The sequence below is a fragment of the Balaenoptera acutorostrata genome, chromosome 2, assembly GCF_949987535.1.
Source record: "Balaenoptera acutorostrata chromosome 2, mBalAcu1.1, whole genome shotgun sequence".
NCBI lineage: Eukaryota > Metazoa > Chordata > Mammalia > Artiodactyla > Balaenopteridae > Balaenoptera > Balaenoptera acutorostrata.
In genome coordinates this window covers 37,293,854-37,316,850 of record NC_080065.1, presented here as the reverse complement: position 1 = coordinate 37,316,850, position 22,997 = coordinate 37,293,854, and the positions used below count along the sequence as shown (strand labels likewise).

General features: G+C 38.4%; 1 protein-coding gene across 1 annotated transcript in view; it reads left to right on the top strand.

Annotated features, from left to right (window-relative positions):
- Nucleotides 1-20,966, top strand: part of C6 (complement C6) — a 97,831-nt gene extending 76,865 nt beyond the window's left edge. Inside the window, exons 17-18 of the mRNA XM_057540347.1 lie at nucleotides 3,898-4,139; nucleotides 20,519-20,966. Of these exons, the coding sequence (XP_057396330.1) occupies nucleotides 3,898-4,139; nucleotides 20,519-20,694 (418 nt within the window). The 3' untranslated portion in view covers nucleotides 20,695-20,966. The remainder of the gene's footprint in view (nucleotides 1-3,897; nucleotides 4,140-20,518) is intronic.
- The last annotated feature ends 2,031 nt before the right edge of the window (nucleotides 20,967-22,997 follow it).

Here is a 22,997-nt window from a genome sequence, read left to right as displayed (position 1 = left end):
AACGGAGTTGGAGGAATCAGACTCCCTGACTTCAGACTATACTACAAAGGTACAGTAATCAAGAGAGTATAGTACTGGCACAAAAACAGAAATATAGATCAATGGAACAGAATAGAAAGCCCAGAGATAAACCCACACACATATGGTCACCTTATCTTTGGTAAAGGAGGCAAGAATATACAATGGAGAAAAGAGAGCCTCTTCAATAAGTGGTGCTGGGAAAACTGGACAGCTACATGTAAAAGAATGAAATTAGAACACTCTCTAACACCATACACAAAAATAAACTCAAAATGGATTAAAGACCTAAATGTAAGGCCAGACACTATAAAACTCTTAGAGGAAAACATAGGCAGAACACTCTATGACATAAATCACGGCAAGATCCTTTTTGACCCACCTCCTAGAGAAATGGAAATAAAAACAAAAATAAACAAATGGGACCTAATGAAACTTCAAAGCTTTTGCACAGCAAAGGAAACCATAAACAAGATGAAAAGACAACCAACAGAATTGGGGAAAATATTTGCAAATGAAGCAACTGACAAAGGATTAATCTCCAGAATTTACAAGCATCTCATGCAGCTCAATATCAAAAAAGCAAACAAACCAATCCAAAAATGGGCAGAAGACCTAAATAGACATTTCTCCAAAGAAGATATACAGATTGCCAACAAGCACATGAAGGATGCTCAACATCACTAATCATTAGAGAAATGCAAATCAAAACTGCAATGAGGCATTACCTCACACGGGTCAGAATGGTCATCATCAAGAAATCTACAAACAGTAAATGCTGGAGAGGGTGTGGAGAAAAGGGAACCATCCTGCAATCTTGGTGGGAATGTAAATTGATACAGCCACTATGGAGAACAGTATAGAGGGTCCTAGAAAAGCTAAAGATAGAACTACCATATGACCCAGCAATACCACTGCTGAGCATATACCCTGAGAAAACCACAGTTCAAAAAGAGTCATGTACCACAATGTTCATTGCAGCTCTATTTACAATAGCCAGGACAAGGAAGAAACCTAAGTGTCCATCAACAGATGAATGGATAAAGAAGATGTGGCACATATATACAATGGAATGTTGCTCAGCCATAAAAAGAAATGAAATTGAGTTATTTGTAGTGAGGTGGATGGACCTAGAGTCTGTCATACAGAGTGAAGTAAGTCAGAAAGAGAAAAATTCCTCATACTAACACATATATATGGAATCTAAAAAAAAGAAAAAAAAAGGTTCTGGAGAACCTAGGGACAGAACAGGAATAAAGACACAGACGTAGAGAATGTACTTGAGGACATGGGGAAGGTGAAGGGGAAGCTGGGATGAAGTGAGAGAGTGGCGTGGACATATATACACTACCAAATGTAAAATAGATGGCTAGTGGGAAGCAGCTGCATAGCCCAGGGAGATCAGCTTGGTGCTTTGTGAGCATCTAGAAGGGTGGGATAGGGAGGGTGAGAGGGAGACGCAAGAGGGAGGGGATATGGGGATATATGTATACGTATAGCTGATTCACTTTGTTATACGGCGGAAACTAACACAACATTGTAACGCAATTATACTCCAATAAGGATGTTTTTAAAAAGAATAGTCTCATTCTGATGATAAAGACTCATTCCTGTCCAGTTTAAAATCAGACTCATGTATATCAAAGGCTTTCTCTTCTCCCTAAATATAGGGCTAGTTTGTGCCTCCAAAAGCTTGGAGTAGAGAAAGAGGTGTGCGCATGGACTTCAGACACACACACACACACACACACACACACACGCATCCCTTCGTGAGATTATTCTTTCATGTGGTGGCAGAGAGCTTGAAGAAAAATGATATATCCTTATATGGCTGCCACGACTCTCTGCTGTTACAACTGCCTTTTTTTACATGAACTAACCCTGGCATGTCGAGGGTGCTTATTAATTTAAGAGCTACTTTCAGGGGAATTTAATCCGAAATAACATTAGCTTAAGGTAAAGTTTTGTTTCTCTATCTCACAAAATAAATGCAGGAGAAGGCAGTCTAGGGATGGTCTGGTGATTCTCTCATTTCAGATAGGACTGGTGCTCCTTCCTGCTTTCTGTTCTGCCATTCATTTTTTAAAATCTAATATTCATAATTTATTTTTTATGGAAGTATAACTGATACTTTACTTATTTATTTATTTTTATCAAAGTAAAGTTTTCTCTTCTGACATTCTTAAATTTATTTCATGATCCAAGACTTCCCTGCTGGAGTACAAAGGAAGGAAGACCAGAAATGGAAACAGTCTCTCTTTTTAATGAGAGTTCCTGGGAAACTTATCATGGCGTCCATCTCATTACCCTTCTCTTATTCACATGGCCCCGTGGACCTGCAAGGGAGGCTATGAAATGCAGTTCTTTGGCTAGAAGCAAAAGTGTTTTTGAATAAAATTAGAGTTAAATGACTGAGGGAGAGAATGAATGATGGAGTAGGAAGCCAACAGACTGTGCTTTTTTTTACTTTGAAATACATATTTTAAACAATGCAGACTGTTCTAAGGCAATTTTCATTTTTAAAACCGTGTGTCCATAATTGTTACTTTTAAATTTTTCTTCTATTTCTTTGCACCAACTTTTTTTTTTTTTTTCACTTTTAACACTGATTCGCTCTCACATTCCTCTGAGCTACAAGTGAACAAACACTTGGAGGGACACATTAATTTGTTTGTTTATTTATTTATGAGAACACTACAGGGTCTTTTTCTGTAACATTCCACTGATAGAATTCAACCCAAAGATGGCTCTATCTACCCTCCTCAGTATTAACCACAAGTGGTACACTTTGTATGAGCTTCTTGCAGCTGGGGTCCCCTCACCCAGCAGATGGCCTTCTAGGGAGTACTTAAAATGTTCCCATTGTCCATTTAACCCAGAGGAAACTTCTATCTTTATCCTTGCAATACCCAACCATGAGAATGCAGACTGTCCTCTGGAACTGTCTGAATTTCAGCTCAGTCCTACCTCTCTAGCCCCTTTCTATACTCCTTAGTCCTCTTTTATATGGCATTGAAGATGTTTGTGAGAGTAGCTGGCCCTACAGCTTAAGTTTTCAGAAAGTGGCCTTTTGTTCTCAGCTATGGGCTTCAGTTCCTGGAAACAATTTTACACACTGGTGCACTGATTGTTAACTCTAAAGTTGACATTAGAGAAGAAACTTATATTTGGAATAATCAAGGCGTTCTTGTCCTCTCAGCAAGAGAAGGACTATGGCTAACCTTTTGTTAGCAGGAGCCATCCATTTACTTAGATTTATCAAGTTACCCAGGGATTAATTGACTTAAAAGCTCATGCTCTTATCCACAATACAAATACACTTACAAAGCTATATAATTATATATGACTCTTGTATTACAATTAATAACTGTTAAAAAAGTGTTCAGAGGACGTACAGGCTACCATCAGCTAGGTCGATCAGGATTAGCTTCAAAATATAGCCAGGAATTGATCTGGATGCAGATAGGCAGAGAGGAGAGACAATGCAACATTGATTGAGTAGGGCTTGGCATGGTAGCAAAGGAACAATAATCTTATTAGTTTAGAAAATTGTCAATTTTTCAGATGATAAAGAGGGATTAAGGAGGATGGAAAAATGATTCTAGAAAGAAAAGTTGATTGGATCAAAATATGGAAGATTTTGATCATCAGAATTTAATAATTCAGACTTTAATTTGAAGGCAATTGGGAGTAGTACCATGTTTAAAATGAAATTTTAGAAAGAGGAATCCCAGAGCATGCCAGATAAAATGAGAGCCTGAAAGGAGAGAAATTGGGGGAAAGAATAGCTGGGTGGTAAGTTAACATATGAGTTGGCTACACGCCATCTCTTCTTTTCTATTCTTCATATATAAATGCTTGCTTTCCTCTCTTGGACAGCTTTTATTCAGAAGATATCTGTGTGCTTGATACAAGCTCCAGTCATCACTTTACTTCAACCGCTTGTAAGTTTTTGGCCGAGAAATGTTTGAACAATCAGCAATTCCATTTTCTACATATTGGTTCATGCCAAGAAGGTCCACAGCTAGAATGGGGTCTTGAAAGGACAAAACTTTCATCCAGTAGCACAAAGAAAGAATCCTGTGGCTATGACACCTGCTACGACTGGGAAAAATGTTCAGGTAAGCTCCAACAGTGACCCATACTAGAAAAGCTCTCACTTAACCTTCATCTCAGCTAATATATCTTACTTGCATTTATACATTCTTTCTTTAAAATAACATTTCCTTAATCAAAAATAATTCTTTTCATTGTAAAAAAAAATTTTATGAATTGATTGAAATAGAAGGGAAAAATAGAACTCAACCCACCCACAATTTTGATGTAAATCTCTCTAATCTTTTTCTGCACATACATAATCAGTCCCACCCTTAGACCCCAGTAAGAAGAACACCCATCCTGATCTATGCTTTAGGTACCCTTCTTCCCCATCCCCAGCTTTGGAGGGCCTTTATCAAAATTGTCTAAGTTTCCTCTGGCAGTTGGAACCAGCTGAGGCCAGCATAGGTAGAGTGCCCTGAGCCTGGACGTGGATACCAATTACCAGAAGCATTTGCCTCAAATTTTTTGAAGTCTTCTTGCAGTGCCTGGAATCAGCCCAAGCTGGCAGGGTTATATAGGCAGGATGTCTTGAGCCCACACATAGTCCCTCATGGGCCCAGGCCCTGTTTCTTCCTTGTGGGACATTCTCCTACCCTCTACTGCTTCTCTCCCCCACCAGGCATGGGGTCAACCAGATGCTCCAAGGAGCTCTGGGACTCCACCTATAGAGTCATCCCTCACTCACAGCTAGACCTCATTCCCAGAGAGCAGCCTGGTGAGCCACTGGCCAGCAAGGTAGTCTTTCTCCAAATTGCTTGAAATCAGACAGCTAGTATGGTGCTGACACTAATTTGGAGTGACTTTAATCATTTATATAAAGAGGCACCCCATTAAAAAAATGTCCCTGGGGCCTCACACACCTCAGGGGTGGCATTGATTATGTTACAAGTTTTTTTAAAAATAGGATCATATACTACATCTTATTTTATATATTGTTCTTTTTCACTAAATATATCATGAAACTATTTCCATGTCATCATATGTTATTCTGCCACATAATTTTCTTTTTTTAATTTAATTTTAATTATTTTTTATACAGCAGGTTCTTATTAGTGATCCATTTCATACATATTAGTGTATATAAGTCAATCCCAATCTCCCAATTCATTACATCACCACAACCACCCCCCCCCCACCACTTTCCCCCCTTGGTGTCCATACGTTTGGTCACTACATCTGTGTCTCAATTTCTGCCCTGCAAACCCGTTCATCTGTACCATTTTTCTAGGTTCCACATATATGCGTTAACATACAACACTTGTTTTTCTTTTTCTGACTTACTTCACTCTGTATGACAGTCTCTAGATTCATCCACGTCTCTACAAATAACCCAATTTCATTCCTTTTTATGGCTCAGTAATATTCCATTGTATATATGTACCACTTGTCTTTATACATTTGTCTGTCGATGGACATTTAGGTTGCTTCCATGACCTGGCTATTGTAAACAGTGCTGCAATGAACATTGGGGTGCATGTGTCTTTTTGAATTATGGTTTTCTCTGGGTATATGCCCAGTAGTGGGATTGCTGGGTCATATGGTAATTCTGTTTTTAGTTTTTTAAGGAACCTCCATACTGTTCTCCATAATGGCTGTAATTTACATTCCCACCAACAGTGCAAGAGGGTTCCCTTTTCTTCACACCCTCTCCAGCATTTATTGTTTGTAGATTTTCTGATGGTGCCCATTCTAACTGGTGCGAGGTGATACCTCATTGTAGTTTTGATTTGCATTTCTCTAATAATTAGTGATGCTGAGCAGCTTTTCATGTGCTTCTTGGCCATCTGCAGGTCTTCTTTGCAGAAATGTCTATTTAGCTCTTTTGCCCATTTTTGGATTGTGTTGTTTGTTTTTTTAATATTGAGCTGCATGAGCTGTTTATATATTTTGCAGATTAATCCTTTGTCCGTTGATTCATTTGCAAATATTTTCTCCCATTCTGAGGGTTGTGTTTCATCTTCTTTGTAGTTTCCTTTGCAAAACTTTTAAGTTTCATTAGGTCCCATTTATTTTTCTTTTTATTCCATTACTCTAGGAGGTGGATCAAAAAAGATCTTGCGGTGATTTATGTCAAAGAGTGTTCTGCTTATGTTTTCATCTAAGAATTTTATAGTGTCTGGCCTTACGCTTAGGTTTTAATCCATTTTGAGTTTATTTTTGTGTATGGTGTTAGGGAGTGTTCTAATTTTATTCTTTTACACACAGCAGTCCAGTTTTCCCAGCACCATTTATTGAAGAGGCTGTCCTTACTCCATTGTATATCCTTGCCTCCTTTTTCGTAGATTAGTTGACCATAGGTGTGTGGGTTTATTTCTGGACTTTCTATCCTGCTCCATGGATCTATATTTCTGTTTTTGTGACAGCACCATATTGTCTTGATTACTGTAGCTTTGTAGTATAGTCTGAACTCAGGAAATCTGATTCCTCCAGATTTTCTCTCAAGATTGCTTTGGCTATTCAGGGTCTTTTGTGTCTCCATGCAAATTTTAAGATATTTTTTTCTAGTTCTGTAAAAAATGCCATTGGTAATTTGATAGGGATTGCATTGAATCTGTAGATTGCTTTGGGTAGTATAGTCATTTTCACAATATTGATTCTTCCAATCCAAGAACATGGTATATCTCTCCATCTGTTTGTATCATCTTTAATTTCTTTCATCAGTGTCTTATAGTTTTCTGTATACAGGTGTTTTTTCTTGCTAGGTAGATTTATTCCTAGGTATTTTATTCTTTTTGTTGCAATGGTAAATGGAAGTGTTTCCTTAATTTCTCTTTCAGATTTTTCATCATTAGTGTATAGGAATGTAAGAGAGTTCTGTGCATTAACTTTGTTTCCTGTGACTTTACCAGACTCATTGATTAGCTCTAGAAGTTTTCTGGTGGCATCTTTAGGATTCTCTATGTATAATATCATGTCATCTGCAAACAGTGACAGTTTTCTTTTTTTACAATTTGGATTCATTGTATTTCTTTTTCTTCTCTGATTGCCATGCCTAGGACTTCCAAAATTATTTTGAATAATAGTGGCAACAGTGGACATCCTTGTCTTGTTCCTGACCTTAGAGGAAATGCTTTCAGTTTTTCACCATTGAGAATGACATTTCCTGTGGGTTTGTCATATATAGCCTTTATTATGTTCAGGTAGGTTCCCTCTATGCCCACTTTCTGGAGAGTTTTTATCATAAATTGATGTTGAATTTTGTCATTAGCTTATTCTGCATCTATTGAGATGATCATATGGTTTTTATTCTTCAATTTTTTACTATGGTGTATCACAGTGGGTGATTTCTGTATATTGAAGAATCCTTGCATCCCTTGGATAAATCCCACTTGAATGGTGTTTGATCCTTTTAATGTGTTGTTGGATCCTGTGTGCTAGTATTTTGTTGAGGATTTTTGCATCTATATTCATCAGTGATATTGGTCTGTAATTTTCTTTTTTTGTACTACCTGTGTCTGGTTTTGGTATCAGGGTGATGGTGGCCTCATAGAATGAGTTTGGGAGTGTTCCTTCTTCCGCAATTTTTTGGAAGAGTTTGAGAAGGATGGGTGTTAGCTCTTCTCTAAATGTTTGATAGAATTCACCTGTGAAGCCATCTGGTCCTGGACTTTTGTTTGTTGGAAGATTTTTAATCATAGTTTCAATTTCATTACTTGTGATTGTCTGTTCATATTTTCTATTTCTTCCTGGTTAAGTCTTCAAAGGTTATACCTTTCTAAGAATTTCTCCATTTCTTCCAGGTTGTCCACTTTATTGGCATAGAGTTGCTTGTAATAGTCTCTTCGGATGCTTTGTATTTCTGCTGTGTCTGTTGTAACTTCTCCTTTGTCATTTCTAATTTTATTGATTTGAGTCCTCTCCATCTTTTTCATGATGGGTCTGGCTAATGGCTTATCAATTTTGTTTATCTTCTCAAAGAACCAGCTTTTAGTTTTTTGATCTTTGCTATTGTTTCTTTTGTTTCTATTTCATTTATTTCTGCTCTGATCTTTATGATTTCTTTCCTTCTGCTAACTTTGGGTTATGTTTGTTCTTCTTTCTCTAGTTCCTTTAAGTGTAAGGTTAGATTATTTATTTGAGATTTCTCTTGTTTCTTGAGGTAGGCTTGTATTGCTATAAACTTCCCTCTTAGAAGTGATTTTGCTGCATCCCATAGGTTTTGGATCGTCGTGTTCTCATTGTCATTTGTCTCTAGGTATTTTTTGATTTCCTCTTTGATTTCTTCAGTGATCTCTTGGTTATTTAGTAACGTATTGTTTAGCCTCCGTGTGTTTGTGTTTTTTACGTTTTTTTCCCTGTAGTTGATTTCTAATCTCATAGCATTGTGGTCAGAAAAGATGCTTGATATGATTTCAATTTTCTTAAATTTACTGAGGCTTGATTTGTGACCCAAGATGTGATCTATCCTGGAGAATGTTCCGTGCACACTTGAGAAGAAAGTGTAATCGGCTTTTTTTGGGTGGAATGTCCTATAAATATCAATTAAATCTATCTGGTCTATCATGTCATTTAAAGCTTGTGTTTTCTTATTAATTTTCTGTTTGGATGATCTGTCCATTGGTGTAAGTGAGGTGTTAAAGTCCCCCACAATTATTGTGTTACTGTTGATTTCCTCTTTTATAGCTGTTAGCAATTGCCTTATGTGTTGAGGTGTTCCTATGTTGGGTGCATATATATTTAAAATTGTTATATCTTCTTCTTGAATTGATCCTTTGATCATTATGTAGTGTCCTTCCTTGTCTCTTGTAACATTCTTTATTTTAAAGTCTATTTTATCTGATAGGAGTATTGCTACTCCAGCTTTCTTTTGATTTCCATTTTCATGGAATATCTTTTTCCATCCCCTCACTTTCAGTCTGTATGTGTCCTTAGGTCTGAAGTGGGTCTCTTGTAGACAGCATATATATGGGTCTTGTGTTTGTATCCATTCAGCGAGCCTGTGTCTTTTGGTTGGAGCATTTAATCCATTCACATTTAAGGTAAATATCGATATGTATGTTCCTATGACCATTTTCTTAATTGTTTTGGGTTTGTGTTTGTAGGTCTTTTCTTCTCTTGTGTTTCCCACTTAGACAAGTTCCTTTAGCATTTGTTGTAGAGCTGGTTTGGTGGTGCTGAATTCTCTTAGCTTTCGCTTGTCTGTAAAGCTTTTGATTTCTCAATCAAATCTGAATGAGATCCTTGCCAGGTAGAGTAATGTTGGTTGTAGGTTCTTCCCTTTCATCACTTTAAGTATATCATTCCACTCCCTTCTGGCTTGCAGAGTTTCTGCTGAGAAATCAGCTGTTAACCTTATGGGAGTTTCCTTGTATGTTATTTGTCGTTTTTCCCTTGCTGCTTTCAATAATTTTTCTTTGTCTTTAATTTTTGTCAATTTGATTACTATGTGTCTCGCCATGTTACTCCTTGGGTTTATGCTGTATGGACTCTCTGCACTTCGTGGACTTGGGTGGCTAGTTCCTTTCCCAAATTAGGGAAGTTTTCAACTATTATCTCTTCAAATATTTTCTCGGTTCCTTTCTCTCTCTCTTCTCCTTCTGGGACCCTATAATGTGAATACTGTTGCGTTTAATGTTGCCCCAGAAGTCTCTTAGGCTGTCTTCATTTCTTTTCATTCTTTTTTTTATTCTGTTCCGCAGCTGTGAATCCCACCATTCTGTCTTCCAGGTCACTTACCCATTCTTCTGCCTCAGTTATTCTGCTATTGATTCCTTCTAGTGTAGTTTTCATTTCAGTTATTGTATTGTTCATCTCTGTTTGTTTGTTCTTTAATTCTTCTAGGTCTTTGTTAAACATTTCTTGCATCTTCCCAATCTTTGCCTCCATTCTTTTTTGGAGGTCGTGGATCATGTTCACTATCATTATTCTGAATTCTTTTTCTGGAAGGTTGCCTATCTCCACTTCATTTAGTTGTTTTTCTAGGGTTTTATCTTATTCTTTCATCTGGTACATAGCCCTCTGCCTTTTCATATTGTCTATCTTTCTGTGAATGTGGTTTTTGTTCCACAAGCCTCAGGATTGTAGTTCTTCTTGCTTCTGCTGTCTGCCCTCTGGTGGATGAGGCTATCTAAGAGGCTTGTGCAAGAGTCCTGATGGGAGGGACTGTAGATGGGTAGAGCTCGCTGTTGCTCTGTTTGGCAGAGCTCAGTAAAACTTTAATCCACTTGTATGCTGATGGGTTGGGCTGGGTTCCCTCCCTGTTGGTTGTTTGGCCTAAGGTAACCCAACACTGCAGCCTACCCGGGCTCTTTGTTGGTGCTAATGGTGGACTCTGGGAGGGCTCATGCCAAGGAATACTTCCCAGAATTCCTGCTGCCAGTGTCCTTGTCCTTACGGTGAGACACAGCCACCCTCTGCCTCTGCAGGAGACCCTCCAACACTAGCAGGTAGGTCTGCTTCAGTTTCCTATGGAGTCACTGCTCCTTCTCCTGGGTCCCAATGTGCACATTACTTTGTGTGTGTCCTCCAAGAGTGGAGTCTCTGTTTCACCCAGTCCTGTCAAAGTCCTGAAATCAAATCCTGCTAGCCTTCAAAGTCTGATTCTCTAGGAATTCCTCCTCCTTTCCTAGGTTGGAAAGACTGACGTAGGGCTCAGAACCTTCAATCCAGTGGGTGGATTTCTGTGGTATAAGTATTCTCCAGTTTGTGAGTCACCCACCAGCAGTTATGGGATTTGATTTTATTGTGATTGTGCCCCTCCTACCATCTCATTGTGGCTTCTCCTTTAGTCTTTGGATATGGGGTATCTTTTTTGGTGAGTTCCAGTGTCTTCCTGTCGAAGACTGTTCAGCAGTCAGTTGTGATTCCAGTGCTCTCACAAGAGGGAGTGAGAGCACGTCCTTCTACTTCACCATCTTGAACAAATCTGTGACTGGTGTCTTTCCACATAATGTTCAATGTCTGCAAAAGCCTATATGGACATTCTGTGATTTATTTAATCAATCTTCTGTTAGTCCTTCAGATTTTTCCCAAGATTTTGCTATTATAAGCAATGCTATAATAGACAAGTCTATCAATCACAGATAGATCTATACTCTAAGACCATTTCCTTAGACTATACCTTAGAAAATGGAATTTCTAGATAAATATTATTTTAAAATATAAAGTCTTTCTTGGTACAATGTATCAACTTGCTTTCCAGAAACGTTTTTATCATATTATATTCATATTGACAATGAGTGATAAAGACTGCCTTCCACGCCCTCACCAAAACTTGGAGCTGTTATCCCTTTATAGCTCTGCCTATTTGATACTTAAGAGGTAGCATTACCTTTCCACTTTCTGTAAGTGTATTGCCTATTGGCATTTCATTTGTGAATTGCTTAGAAGCAGAAACTTCACAGCAGTACATTTGCTCTAAGATGAAATTGGAACCCGAAATGGTTCAACTAATACATAAATACGGGTTGAAGATTAGTATTTAACAGAACTCAAATAGGCAGCTAGATTTCCCTTATGACACATCTTCAAAAAATCATCTGAAATCGTGGCATAAAGTAAGCAATGGAAACTTATTGAATTGCTAACATCCAACTTTTGCCAAAACCACGTTACTTTTCAAAAACAAAGAAAAAAACCTTATTATTACCCTTAGCTTCTCTTTAACTTTTCAACCCAATATTCTTCAACTCAGTCCTTGAAAAGGGGAGAGACCTTATCACCCACATCCAGGTTCTTCCCGATCCACTTAAAACTGATTATCAAGACCCAGCTCCCTTGACAGGTGGTGGGATTGAATCCATGACAGAGGGTCACCATGGGTGGCACAGTCAGCTGGCCATCTGATGGTGCCAACTCAGCAGGTCAGTGTCTGGGGCTTCTGACCTTCATGCCGTATCGAAACAATGCAATTTCACATAAGAGACTGCAAACTAGGGCCGGATACGTACAGTGCCCAACTCTAATCATTTTTAAATCATCATGTAGGTAAACATTACTCTTCATTTTTTTGCTGCCTGACCAACACCATTACCCAACTGACATCTCTCTCAGAGAAAATAATTTGCGGTAGACAAGAGCTGAAAATACTATGCAACTATGTATTTATTTAAATAATGTATTTAAAATATAACTTTTTCTCTAAAAATTATACTGTACAAACATTATTGTCAAAAATATATACAGAAAATAAAAGGGATTTGGACAGCAGGGAGGATAAGTGGTTCCTGTCTGTACCACAATAGGTAGCGCAGGTATTTGGGGATGTGTTTAGTGTTAGCATCTCTTTTCCTTACTTATCATGGAGAAAGAACTTCATGGAACTCTTCTATTGCAAAGAGTTTCTTTTTTTTTTTCCTTTCCTTTTCCCACAAATTATTCTTTCCAAACCTGTCTAACAATATGTGCTTATGATTTAGTCAAAATCGATCCTTACTATTAGCCCTTTGCTGTACGTATATCTAAATACCACAATTCCTAGAAATCTGTTTGCCTTTAAAAAAGAACATAAAGAGAGCAACACTCAGCTCTACCCACCACCAGTCCCTCCCATCAGGAAACCTGCACAAGCCTCTTAGATAGCCTCATCCGCCAGAGGGCAGACAGCAGAAGCAAGAAGAACAAGAATCCTGCAGCCTGTGGAACAAAAACCACATTTGCAGAAAGATAGACAAGATGAAAAGGCAGAGGGCTATGTACCAGAAGAAGGAACAAGATAAAACCCTAGAAAAACAACTAAATGAAGTGGAGATAGGCAACCTTCCAGAAAATGAATTCTGAATAATGATAGTGAAGATGAACCAGGACCTTGGAAAAAGAATGGAGGCAAAGATCGAGAAGATGCAGGAAATGTTTAACAAAGACCTAGAAGAATTAAAGAACAAACAAACACAGATGAACAATACAATAACTAAAATGAAAACTACACTAGAAGGAATCAATAGCGGAATAACTGAGGCAGAACAATGGATAAATGACCTGGAAGACAGAATGGTGGAATTCACTGCTGCAGAACAAAATAAAGAAAAAAGAATGAAAAGAAATGAAGACAGCCTAAGAGACTTCTGGGACAACATTAAACACAACAACATTCGCATTATATGGGTCCCAGAAGGAGAAGAGAGAGAGAAAGGACCAGAGAAAATATTTGAAGAGATTATAATCGAAAACTTCCCTAACATGGGAAAGGAAATAGCCACCCAAGTCCATGAAGCACAGAGAGTCCCATACAGGATAAACCCAAGGAGAAACACACTGAGACACATACTAATCAAACTGACAAAAATTAAAGACAAAGAAGAATTATTGAAAGCAGCAAGGGAAAAACGACAAATAACATACAAGGAAACTCCCATAAGGTTAACAGCTGATTTCTCAGCAGAAACTCTACAAGCCAGAAGGGACTGGCATGATATACTTAAAGTGATGAAAAGGAAGAACCTACAACCAACATTACTCTACCTGGCAAGGATCTCATTCAGATTTGATTGAGAAATCAAAAGCTTTACAGACAAGCAAAAGCTAAGAGAATTCAGCACCACCAAACCAGTCCTACAACAAACGCCAAAGGAACTTGTCTAAGTGGGAAACACAAGAGAAGAAAAGACCTACAAACACAAACCCAAAACAATTAAGAAAATGGTCATAGGAACATACATATCGATATTTACCTTAAATGTGAATGGATTAAATGCTCCAACCAAAAGACACAGGCTCGCTGAATAGATACAAACACAAGACCCATATATATGCTGTCTACAAGAGACCCACTTCAGACCTAAGGACACATACAGACTGAAAGTGAGGGGATGGAAAAAGATATTCCATGAAAATGGAAATCAAAAGGAAACCAGAGTAGCAATACTCCTATCAGATAAAATAGAATTTAAAATAAAGAATGTTGCAAGAGACAAGAAAGGACACTACATAATGATCAAGGGATCAATTCAAGAAGAAGATATAACAATTTTAAATATATATGCACCCAACACAGGAGCACCTCAATACATAAGGCAACTGCTAACAGCTGTAAAAGAGGAAATCAACAGTAACACAATAATAGTGGGGGACTTTAACACCTCACTTACACCAATGGACAGATCATCCTAAATGAAAATAAATAAGGAAACACAAGCTTTAAATGACACAATAAACCAGATAGATTTAATTGATATTTATAGGACATTCCATCCAAAAACAGCAGATTACACTTTCTTCTCAAGTGTGCATGGAACATTCTCCAGAATAGATCACATCTTCAGTCACAAATCAAGCCTCAATAAATTTAAGAAAATTGAAATCATATCAAGCATCTTTTCTGACCACAACGCTATGATATTAGAAATCAATTACTGGGAAAAAAACGTAAAAAACACAAATACACGGAGGCTGAACAATACGTTACTAAATAACCAAGAGATCACTGAAGAAATCAAAGAGGAAATCAAAAAATACCTAGAGACAAATGACAATGAAAACACGATGATCCAAAACCTATGGGATGCAGCAAAAACAGTTCTAAGAGGGAAGTTTATAGCTCTACAAACCTGCCTCAAGAAACTAGAGAAATCTCAAATAAATAATCTAACCTTACACCTAAAGGAACTAGAGAAAGAAGAACAAACATAACCCAAAGTTAGCAGAAGGAAAGAAATCATAAAGATCAGAGCAGAAATAAATGAAATAGAAACAAAAGAAACAATAGCAAAGATCAATAAAACTAAAAGCTGGTTCTTTGAGAAGATAAACAAAATTGATAAACCATTAGCCAGACTCATTAAGAAGAAGAGGGAGAGGACTCAAATCAATAAAATTAGAAACGAAAAAGGAGAAGTTACAACAGACACAGCAGAAATACAAAGCATCCTAAGGGACTACTACAAGCAACTCTATGCCAATAAAATGGACAACCTGGAAGAAATGGACAAATTCTTAGAAAGGTATAACCTTCCAAGATTGAACCAGGAAGAAATAGAAAATAGGAACAGACCAATCACAAGTAATGAAATTGAAACTGTGGTTAAAAATCTTCCAACAAACAAAAGTCCAGGACCAGATGGCTTCACAGGTGGATTCTATCAAACATTAAGAGAAGAGCTAACACCCATCCTTCTCAAACTCTTCCAAAAAATTGCAGAAGAAGGAACACTCCCAAACTCATTCTATGAGCCACCATCACCCTGATACCAAAACCAGACAAAGATACTAAAAAAAAAGAAAATTACAGACCAATATCACTGATGAATATAGATGCAAAAATACTCAACAAAATACTAGCAAACAGAATCCAACAACACATTAAAAGGATCATACACCATGATCAAGTGGGATTTATCCGAGAGATGCAAGGATTCTTCAATATATGCAAATCAATCAATGTGATACACCATAGTAACAAATTGAAGAATAAAAACCACATGATCATCTCAATAGATGTAGAAAAAGCTGACAAAATTCAACACCAATTTATGATAAAAACTCTCCAGAAAGTGGGCATAGAGGGAACCTACCTCAACATAATAAAGGCCATATATGACAAACCCTCAGCAAACATCATTCTCAATGGTGAAAAACTGAAAACATTTCCTCTAAGATCAGGAATAAGACAAGGTTGTCCACTCTCACCACTATTATTCAACATAGGTTTGGAAGTCCTAGCCTCGGCAGTCAGAGAAAAAAAAGATATAAAAGGAATACAAATTGGACAAGAAGAAGTAAAACTGTCACTGTTTGCAGATGACATGATACTATACATAGAGAATGCTAAGGATGCCACCAGAAAACTACTAGAGCTAATCAATGAATTTGGTAATGTTGCAGGATACAAAATTAATGCACAGAAATCTCTTGCATTCCTATACACTAATGATGAAAAATCTGAAAGAGAATTTAAGGAAACAGTCCCATTTACCATTGCAACAAAAAGAATAAAGTGCCTAGGAATAAACCTACCTAGGGAGACAAGAGACCTGTATGCAGAAAACTATAAGACACTGATGAAAGAAATTAAGGATGATACCAACAGATGGAGAGATATACCATGTTCTTGGATTGGAAGAATCAATATTGTGAAAATGCCTATACTATCCAAAGCAATCTACAGATTCAATGCAATCCCTATCAAATTACCAATGGCATTTTTTACAGAACTAGAAAAAAAAATCTTAAAATTTGTATGGAGACACAAAAGACCCCGAATAGCCAAAGCAGTTTTCAGGGAAAAAAACGGAGCTGGGGGAATCAGACTCCCTGACTTCAGACTATACTACAAAGCTACAGTAATCAAGACAATATGGTACTGGCACAAAAACAGAAACATAGATCAATGGAAAAAGATAGAAAGCCCAGAGGTAAACCCATGAAACTATGGTCAACTAATCTATGACAAAGGAGGCAAGGATATACAATGGAGAAAAGACAGCCTCTTCAATAAGTGGTGCTGGGAAAACTGGACTGCTGCGTGTAAAAGAATGAAATTAGAACAGTCCCTAACACCATACACAAAAATAAACTCAAAATGGATTAGAGACCTAAATGTAAGACTTGACAGTATAAAACTCTTAGAGGAAAACATAGGCAGAACACTCTTTGACATAAATCACAGCAAGATCTTTTTTGATCCACCTCCTAGAGTAATGGAAAGAAAAACAAAAATAAACAAATGGGACCTAATGAAACTTCAAAGCTTTTGCACAGCGAAGGAAACCATAAACAAGAAAAAGACAACCCTCAGAATAGGAGAAAATATTTGTAAACGAATCAATGGACAAAGGATTAATCTCCAAAATATATAAATAGCTCATGCAGCTCAATATTAAAAAAACAGACAACCCAATCCAAAAATGGGCAGAAGACCTAAATAGACATTTCTCCAAAGAAGACATACAGATGGCCAAGAAGCACATGAAAAGCTGCTCAACATCAATAATTATTAGAGAAATGAAAATCAAAACTACAATGAGGTATCACCTCACACCAGTTAGAATGGGCTTCATCAGAAAATCTACAAACAACAAATGCTGGAGAGGGTGTGGAGAAAAGGGAACCCTCTTGCACTGTTGGTGGGAATGTAAATTGATACAGCCATTATGGAGAACAGTATGGAGGTTCCTTGAAAAACTAAAAATAGAACTACCATATGATTCAGCAATCCCACTACTGGGCATATACCCAGAGAAAACCACAATTCAAAAAGACACATGCACCCCAATATTCATTGCAGCACTGTTTACAATAGCCAGGTCATGGAAGCAACCTAAATGCCCATCGACAGACAAATGGATAAAGAAGATTTGGTACATATATACAGTGGAATATTACTCAGCCATAAAAAGGAATGAAATTGGATCATTTGTTGAGACGTGGATGGATCTAGAGACTGTCATACAGAGTGAAGTAAGTCAGAAAGAGAAAAACAAATATCATATAATAACGCATATATGTGGAACCTAGAAATATGGTACAGATGAACCGGTTTGCAGGGCGGAAATTGAGACACAGATGTAGAGAACAAACGTATGGACACCAAGGGGGGAAAGCGGTGGTGGGGGGAGGGGGTGGTGTGATGAACTGGGCTATTGGGATTGACATGTATACACTGATATGTATAAAATTGATGACTAATTAGGACCTCCTGTATAAAAAAAAATAGAAAAACCTATTTATTAGGTTTATAGACGTGTGCAATTTAAAAAAAAACAAAAAACACTACTGTTACCTTGAAAAAACAAAAAGAACATAAAAAGTTTGAATACTTACCAATACTGATCAAGTTAGCAGAATGTCTTGGGGTAGTCCTACTAAAACATGAACGTTTCTTAATAAGAGATTTAAGTCATTTAAAATATCCTTTGATCCTACACACAGTTAGTAAACTGAAAGCATTTTTCCCCCTAAAGATATGATCTGCCTGTGCCAGCCTTCTTAGTTGGTGAGCAAAAGTCAGTGTCACAGAGATTTCTGTTCCTGTAGCACTACAGAACAGCGTCAATGTACAAACCACAGCATTTATAAAGAGAGGAACCTAAAAATGTATTTTATACCCAACCCACTCATGGCAAGTTGGGATATTACTAATCTTGAGTTGAATTGAATGTTACCTTGATTAAATTGTGTTCTTGATTACATTGGGTACTTTGTTGCTCTTTTCCTTCTCCATCAAAAATGAAATGAGAAAAAGTTTAAAATGGAACTTCAAAGTAACATGAAGTTCACTTTGCAAAACTTAGAACACAGAAGCCTTCCCAAGGAGCCTATTTTTATAGCTATGAAATGTTTTATCTAAATTTCAAAAATATCCAGCATCAACCAACAGGAGTGGAAAATGTATTCAATAAACATCCATTTAGTATCCAATATGCCAAAGTCACTGTACACCATAAGGTGAGAGGTGTGATGATAAAGGAGCTTTGTACCCTCAAATTGTTCAGTTTGGGGAGTTAATTTTCACTGTTTTTCCAAATAATTACATGAATAACTTTAATACAAGACAGTATGTGACAAGAGCAGTAAGAGAGATAAATACCTTCTGGCCAGGAAGGGTTTCATAAGGATGGAAACATGAATTAGTGGAGGTGGCAGGAAGGGCCTTTTCATGCTAATAATCTGAAAATCATCTTGCTAAGAGTATTTAAGCTATAACCATACTACAAGAGTGGTGACCATGGCCTTTCCACAAGCCTGGGGAACTGACCTCCTCTCTAGAGGTAGAACAGTCTCCTGTCCTTCACCAAACCCTATAGTTTCCAACAACAAACAAGACTCTCCCCAACTAGAATTTCTCTAGCTGGTTGGCAAAGGCATAAAAGGGAAATTCACGCCTTTTCATGAACTATTTCCTACTGAGGACAGGAAGCTTATACGCTTAATGATCATCTCCCCATTCCCTTTCCCTATTTTCTCCCATCAGTTGAGACACATGGGAAAGAACTGATACCTGCCTCAAAGAGACTACAGCCTGATTCTCAGGCTGACTCAGATATTTTGGCAACATAAATTATCACAGATCCACCAAATACATTTCTTTTTGAATACTTATACCTGCACCCTCAAATTCAGAATTGAAATCAATTGATGAAGCAGAATTAATTGAGCACCTTGTTAACAACTGAATGGGATAAACAGATGGAGGAACCATAGTTACTGCTCTCTAACAAAGCACTTATAACTGTCTTGGGAGAAAGACATATGGAAAGCTAACTAACAAGAAAGTATAAAAACATCAGAGGTAGTGCTGACAAATTTACACCATTAAAGTTTATTTAAAGGAAACATCAGTGGGGGTACGTGGCTATAAAATGCTTCATGAAAGAGGTGAGGCTTGTAGACATCGGACATGTGGGGAACTGGAAAAAGCACATCAGTCCGGCAAAAGAAGGGGCTAGTGTGGGCAAAGGACAAAACCTGGAACACCTTCGGGGTCTTGCTTGGGAAAGAGAGAGGGAGTCACTCTACCTGGGATGGAGAAAGCAGAAAAGATAATGTTGCGAAGGGATGTTGAGACCATCTGTGGAGGACCTTGAACTTTGACTAAAACATGAGTGTATATAAATGAGCCTATATCCATTTACTTAAAACTGATTTAATATGCTTGGCTTTGGTAAGTTTACCCCTAAATGATCATTTTAAAACTCTTTCATGAACACAAGATTTATATGAATTATGAAGTGTTAGGGTGGTTTTGAATCCAGGCCTTATAAAAGTATCACCCAATTTAACTGCTTATTAAAAATCCAGATTCCTTGGTTAAGACTACACCCTCCCAATGCAGCGGGCACAGGTTTGATCCCTAGTCAGGGAACTAAGATCCCGCATGCTGCAAGACGTGGCCAAAAAAAAAAAAAATCCAGATTCCTAGTCATAACCCAGGAATATTCTAGAAAGAAATTAAAAATGTGACACAGAGTTATGTTAAAAGAGTTCAGGCTTGCGAGTCATTCATGATTTAAAATATGCCTCTACCACTTACTAATTGTGGGATCATGGGCAAATCACTTAACCTCTCTGAGCCGAGTTTCTTCATCTGTAGAATTAGTATAATGCCATATAGTTCTTATGTTTATTGTGAGAATTAAATGAAATAAAGCACACAAAGCACTTGGCATAGTGTGTGGTTTCATGGTGCAGGCTCAATAAATGATACCTTATATAAGTGTTCCCAGGTGGTGCCAATGAGAAAAGAACATGAAGGACAGACTGAAGACATTGTGGAAATGGATTGATTGGATGTGGGCAGTGAGTGAGAGGGAGGTGTCAGAGGTAGCCCAGCTCTTGCATCTTACTGACTTACCAGTGCCCTCTCCTCTCTTATTCCCAGATCACTCCATTCAGCCACAGTTGGGTCATTGCCTTTGTTCCAGCATTCTCACTCATTGCCACCAAAGTGCTCACTGCTCTGGGGACAAGTTAGGTAAAATCAAACCCTAAAGCACTATGGTGAGTCACACTGTCTCTCTCATTGCAGCTGCCACCTCCAAGTGTGTCTGCCTATTGCCCTCCCAGTGCTTCAAGAGTGGAAACCAGCTCTTCTGCGTCAAAATGGGATCATCAATGAGCGGGAGAACAGTGAACATCTGTGAAGTAGGAGCTGTCAGGTGTGCCAACAGGAAAGTGGAAATACTGCATCCTGGGAGGTGTTAGACCTAACACAGTTACTGATAAACAGATTTACTGCCCCAAAATAATCCCTACAAAGGGACACTCTTGAACCAACAGCAGACTGGCATATCTAGGAGTTGCCAACATAAATCCTTTTGTGTTCGTTTCACATTATTGTTCTGCCTGCCTCCCGTGTCTTCTCCCCTGTCCAGTTCCCATCCATGATGCTCTGTAGCATACCCCTACCCCTATGTAGCATACCCCATAACTTCCACATCAATCTAATAAATTCTTCTGTTCATGTTGCACTAAAATGATGGGACTTCTGAGGACCTTATGAAGCCTGTGGTATTAAGCATCCTGACAAGTAGAAATCAGAACAAAAACTGTAATTTTCTTCAATGAATCAATAAGCATAGAAATCTACAACAACTTGTATAACACATTCTTGAAACCCAACCTTCATGCATTCACTCAACAAATAATTATGAATGTCTACAATGTTCCCAGTACTGTTTAAGGTGCTGGGGAATCAGCAGTGACTAAAACATACAAAAGCCCTTGCCTTCATAAAGCTCACATTCATGTGGAGAAAGACACAGAACATAAAATAAGCATATAAAATATATAGTACGTTTGATGGTGATAATTGCTATGGAGAAGATAATGCAGGGAAAGGTGAGTCTCATCCTTAATCCTCGTCTTACACGAGGAGATATTCTATAGTTAATAAGCATCACAGTAAGGATGATTGGACTCAAGTGGAAGTTGCCTTGTTTAAAGTAGTTAATAAACTTCTGGAGTTTTCTCCTTAGGAGACTCTCTTTGCCTCAGCTAAAGTGCATCAGAAAGCTTTTAAGCTAAAGTGTGTGATGGATGCAAAATCATAAGAGAATTTCAAAGGAATAATTTTTAAGGTAAGGCATATCTTTCGTATTAGGCCATACCATGTAGACACACACTTCTTAGAGTATCATTTTGAATTGGGGAAGAGAAACATCTTTGGAACAGCAGGTCTCAAACATGAGTGCGCATTGGAATCACTTGGAGCACTTGTTAATACAGATGCCTGCGACCTGCCCCCAGTTTCTGGTTCAATAGTTCTGGGGTGGGGCCTGAGAATCTGTATTTCTAACAACTTTCCATGTGGGACTGCTCATGATGATCAGGGGTGTCACATTTTGAGAACACTTAGCCTAGAAATGGAGTCATCAAACAGCTAATACAACTACTAAAATAATGATCTCAAAACTTTAGCCAGCCAATCTCCAAGCAGGTGAGTGGAAGCAGATTCCCTTCCTCTAAAACTCACTGGGATGCCCACCTAATGGAAGGGGTCTATGAGTCACAGCCATCTGGCAGCACCTTCTTTAAGTCTTATACATTAAATCTCACTCCTCCATCTCATTAATCATAAGATCTTGGCAAAAATATAAAACATCTTGGAATATCAACGGCTAAGTATGAGGAAGGGAAAAACCAAGAAAGAGAGAACACATTTTCCTGGTATAACGGCAACTGAGTGGGAATTGATCTTTGCCCAGGAGTCAGTGACGCATCTTTTCCCCAGTCATGCCACCCTACACCCTTCTCACTACAAATATGGTGCAGGCCACTCTTGTAAGCTTCGCGCCCTCAGCACTCCCAAGATGCCAAAGTGAGGGCAAAGTTTAGGCATTAAATATTCCCACATTCAAAGGAGAACCACCACCAACTGAGTCAAGACACTTTGCTCAGAACTGACGACTCTCACACCAGCTCCACACCTTTCCGGACTGTACAGCAGGACTAGGGGTGGGAGGGGAGCCATAGGGATCTGCAGGCACAGGAAGGCAGTGTTCATAGTAAGAGTCTTGTTATCTCCCTCAAGTCCTTTTCTTCTCCTTGGTGAGGAGGAGCAGGATGTTGTAAGTATCCACTGAAGCCAGGCAACCAAAGCCTTGAAAGAATCATTTGTCAGGGCACCTACATCCAGGATATACAGTGCTGCCCTCGATGGCTGGAGGCTGTGGGATCTTAGAGCTGCCACTGGTGAGAAGGTTGCTGGAGGAGTTTCTGGGAGGCATGGATTCACACCGGGAGAGTTCTCTCTTACAGGAGCACAAGACCACTTCCTGCCTAGGGCATGCTGAAGGTAGGATGCTGACAGAGTGGTCTGCACCATTTCCATAGTGACAAGGGAGTGCTGTGGCATGACTGGGGAAAAGATGGGTGCAGCCCTTTCTCCATCTCAGTCCCAGTGTGTAAGGAAAGAATGGAGAACTTTGGTGGTTCCCATGGCTCCCTAGGAAGAAGCAGAGAGAAGAGGAAAAGCAGGCACTCTGAGGCCACCCTGCATCTTGGAC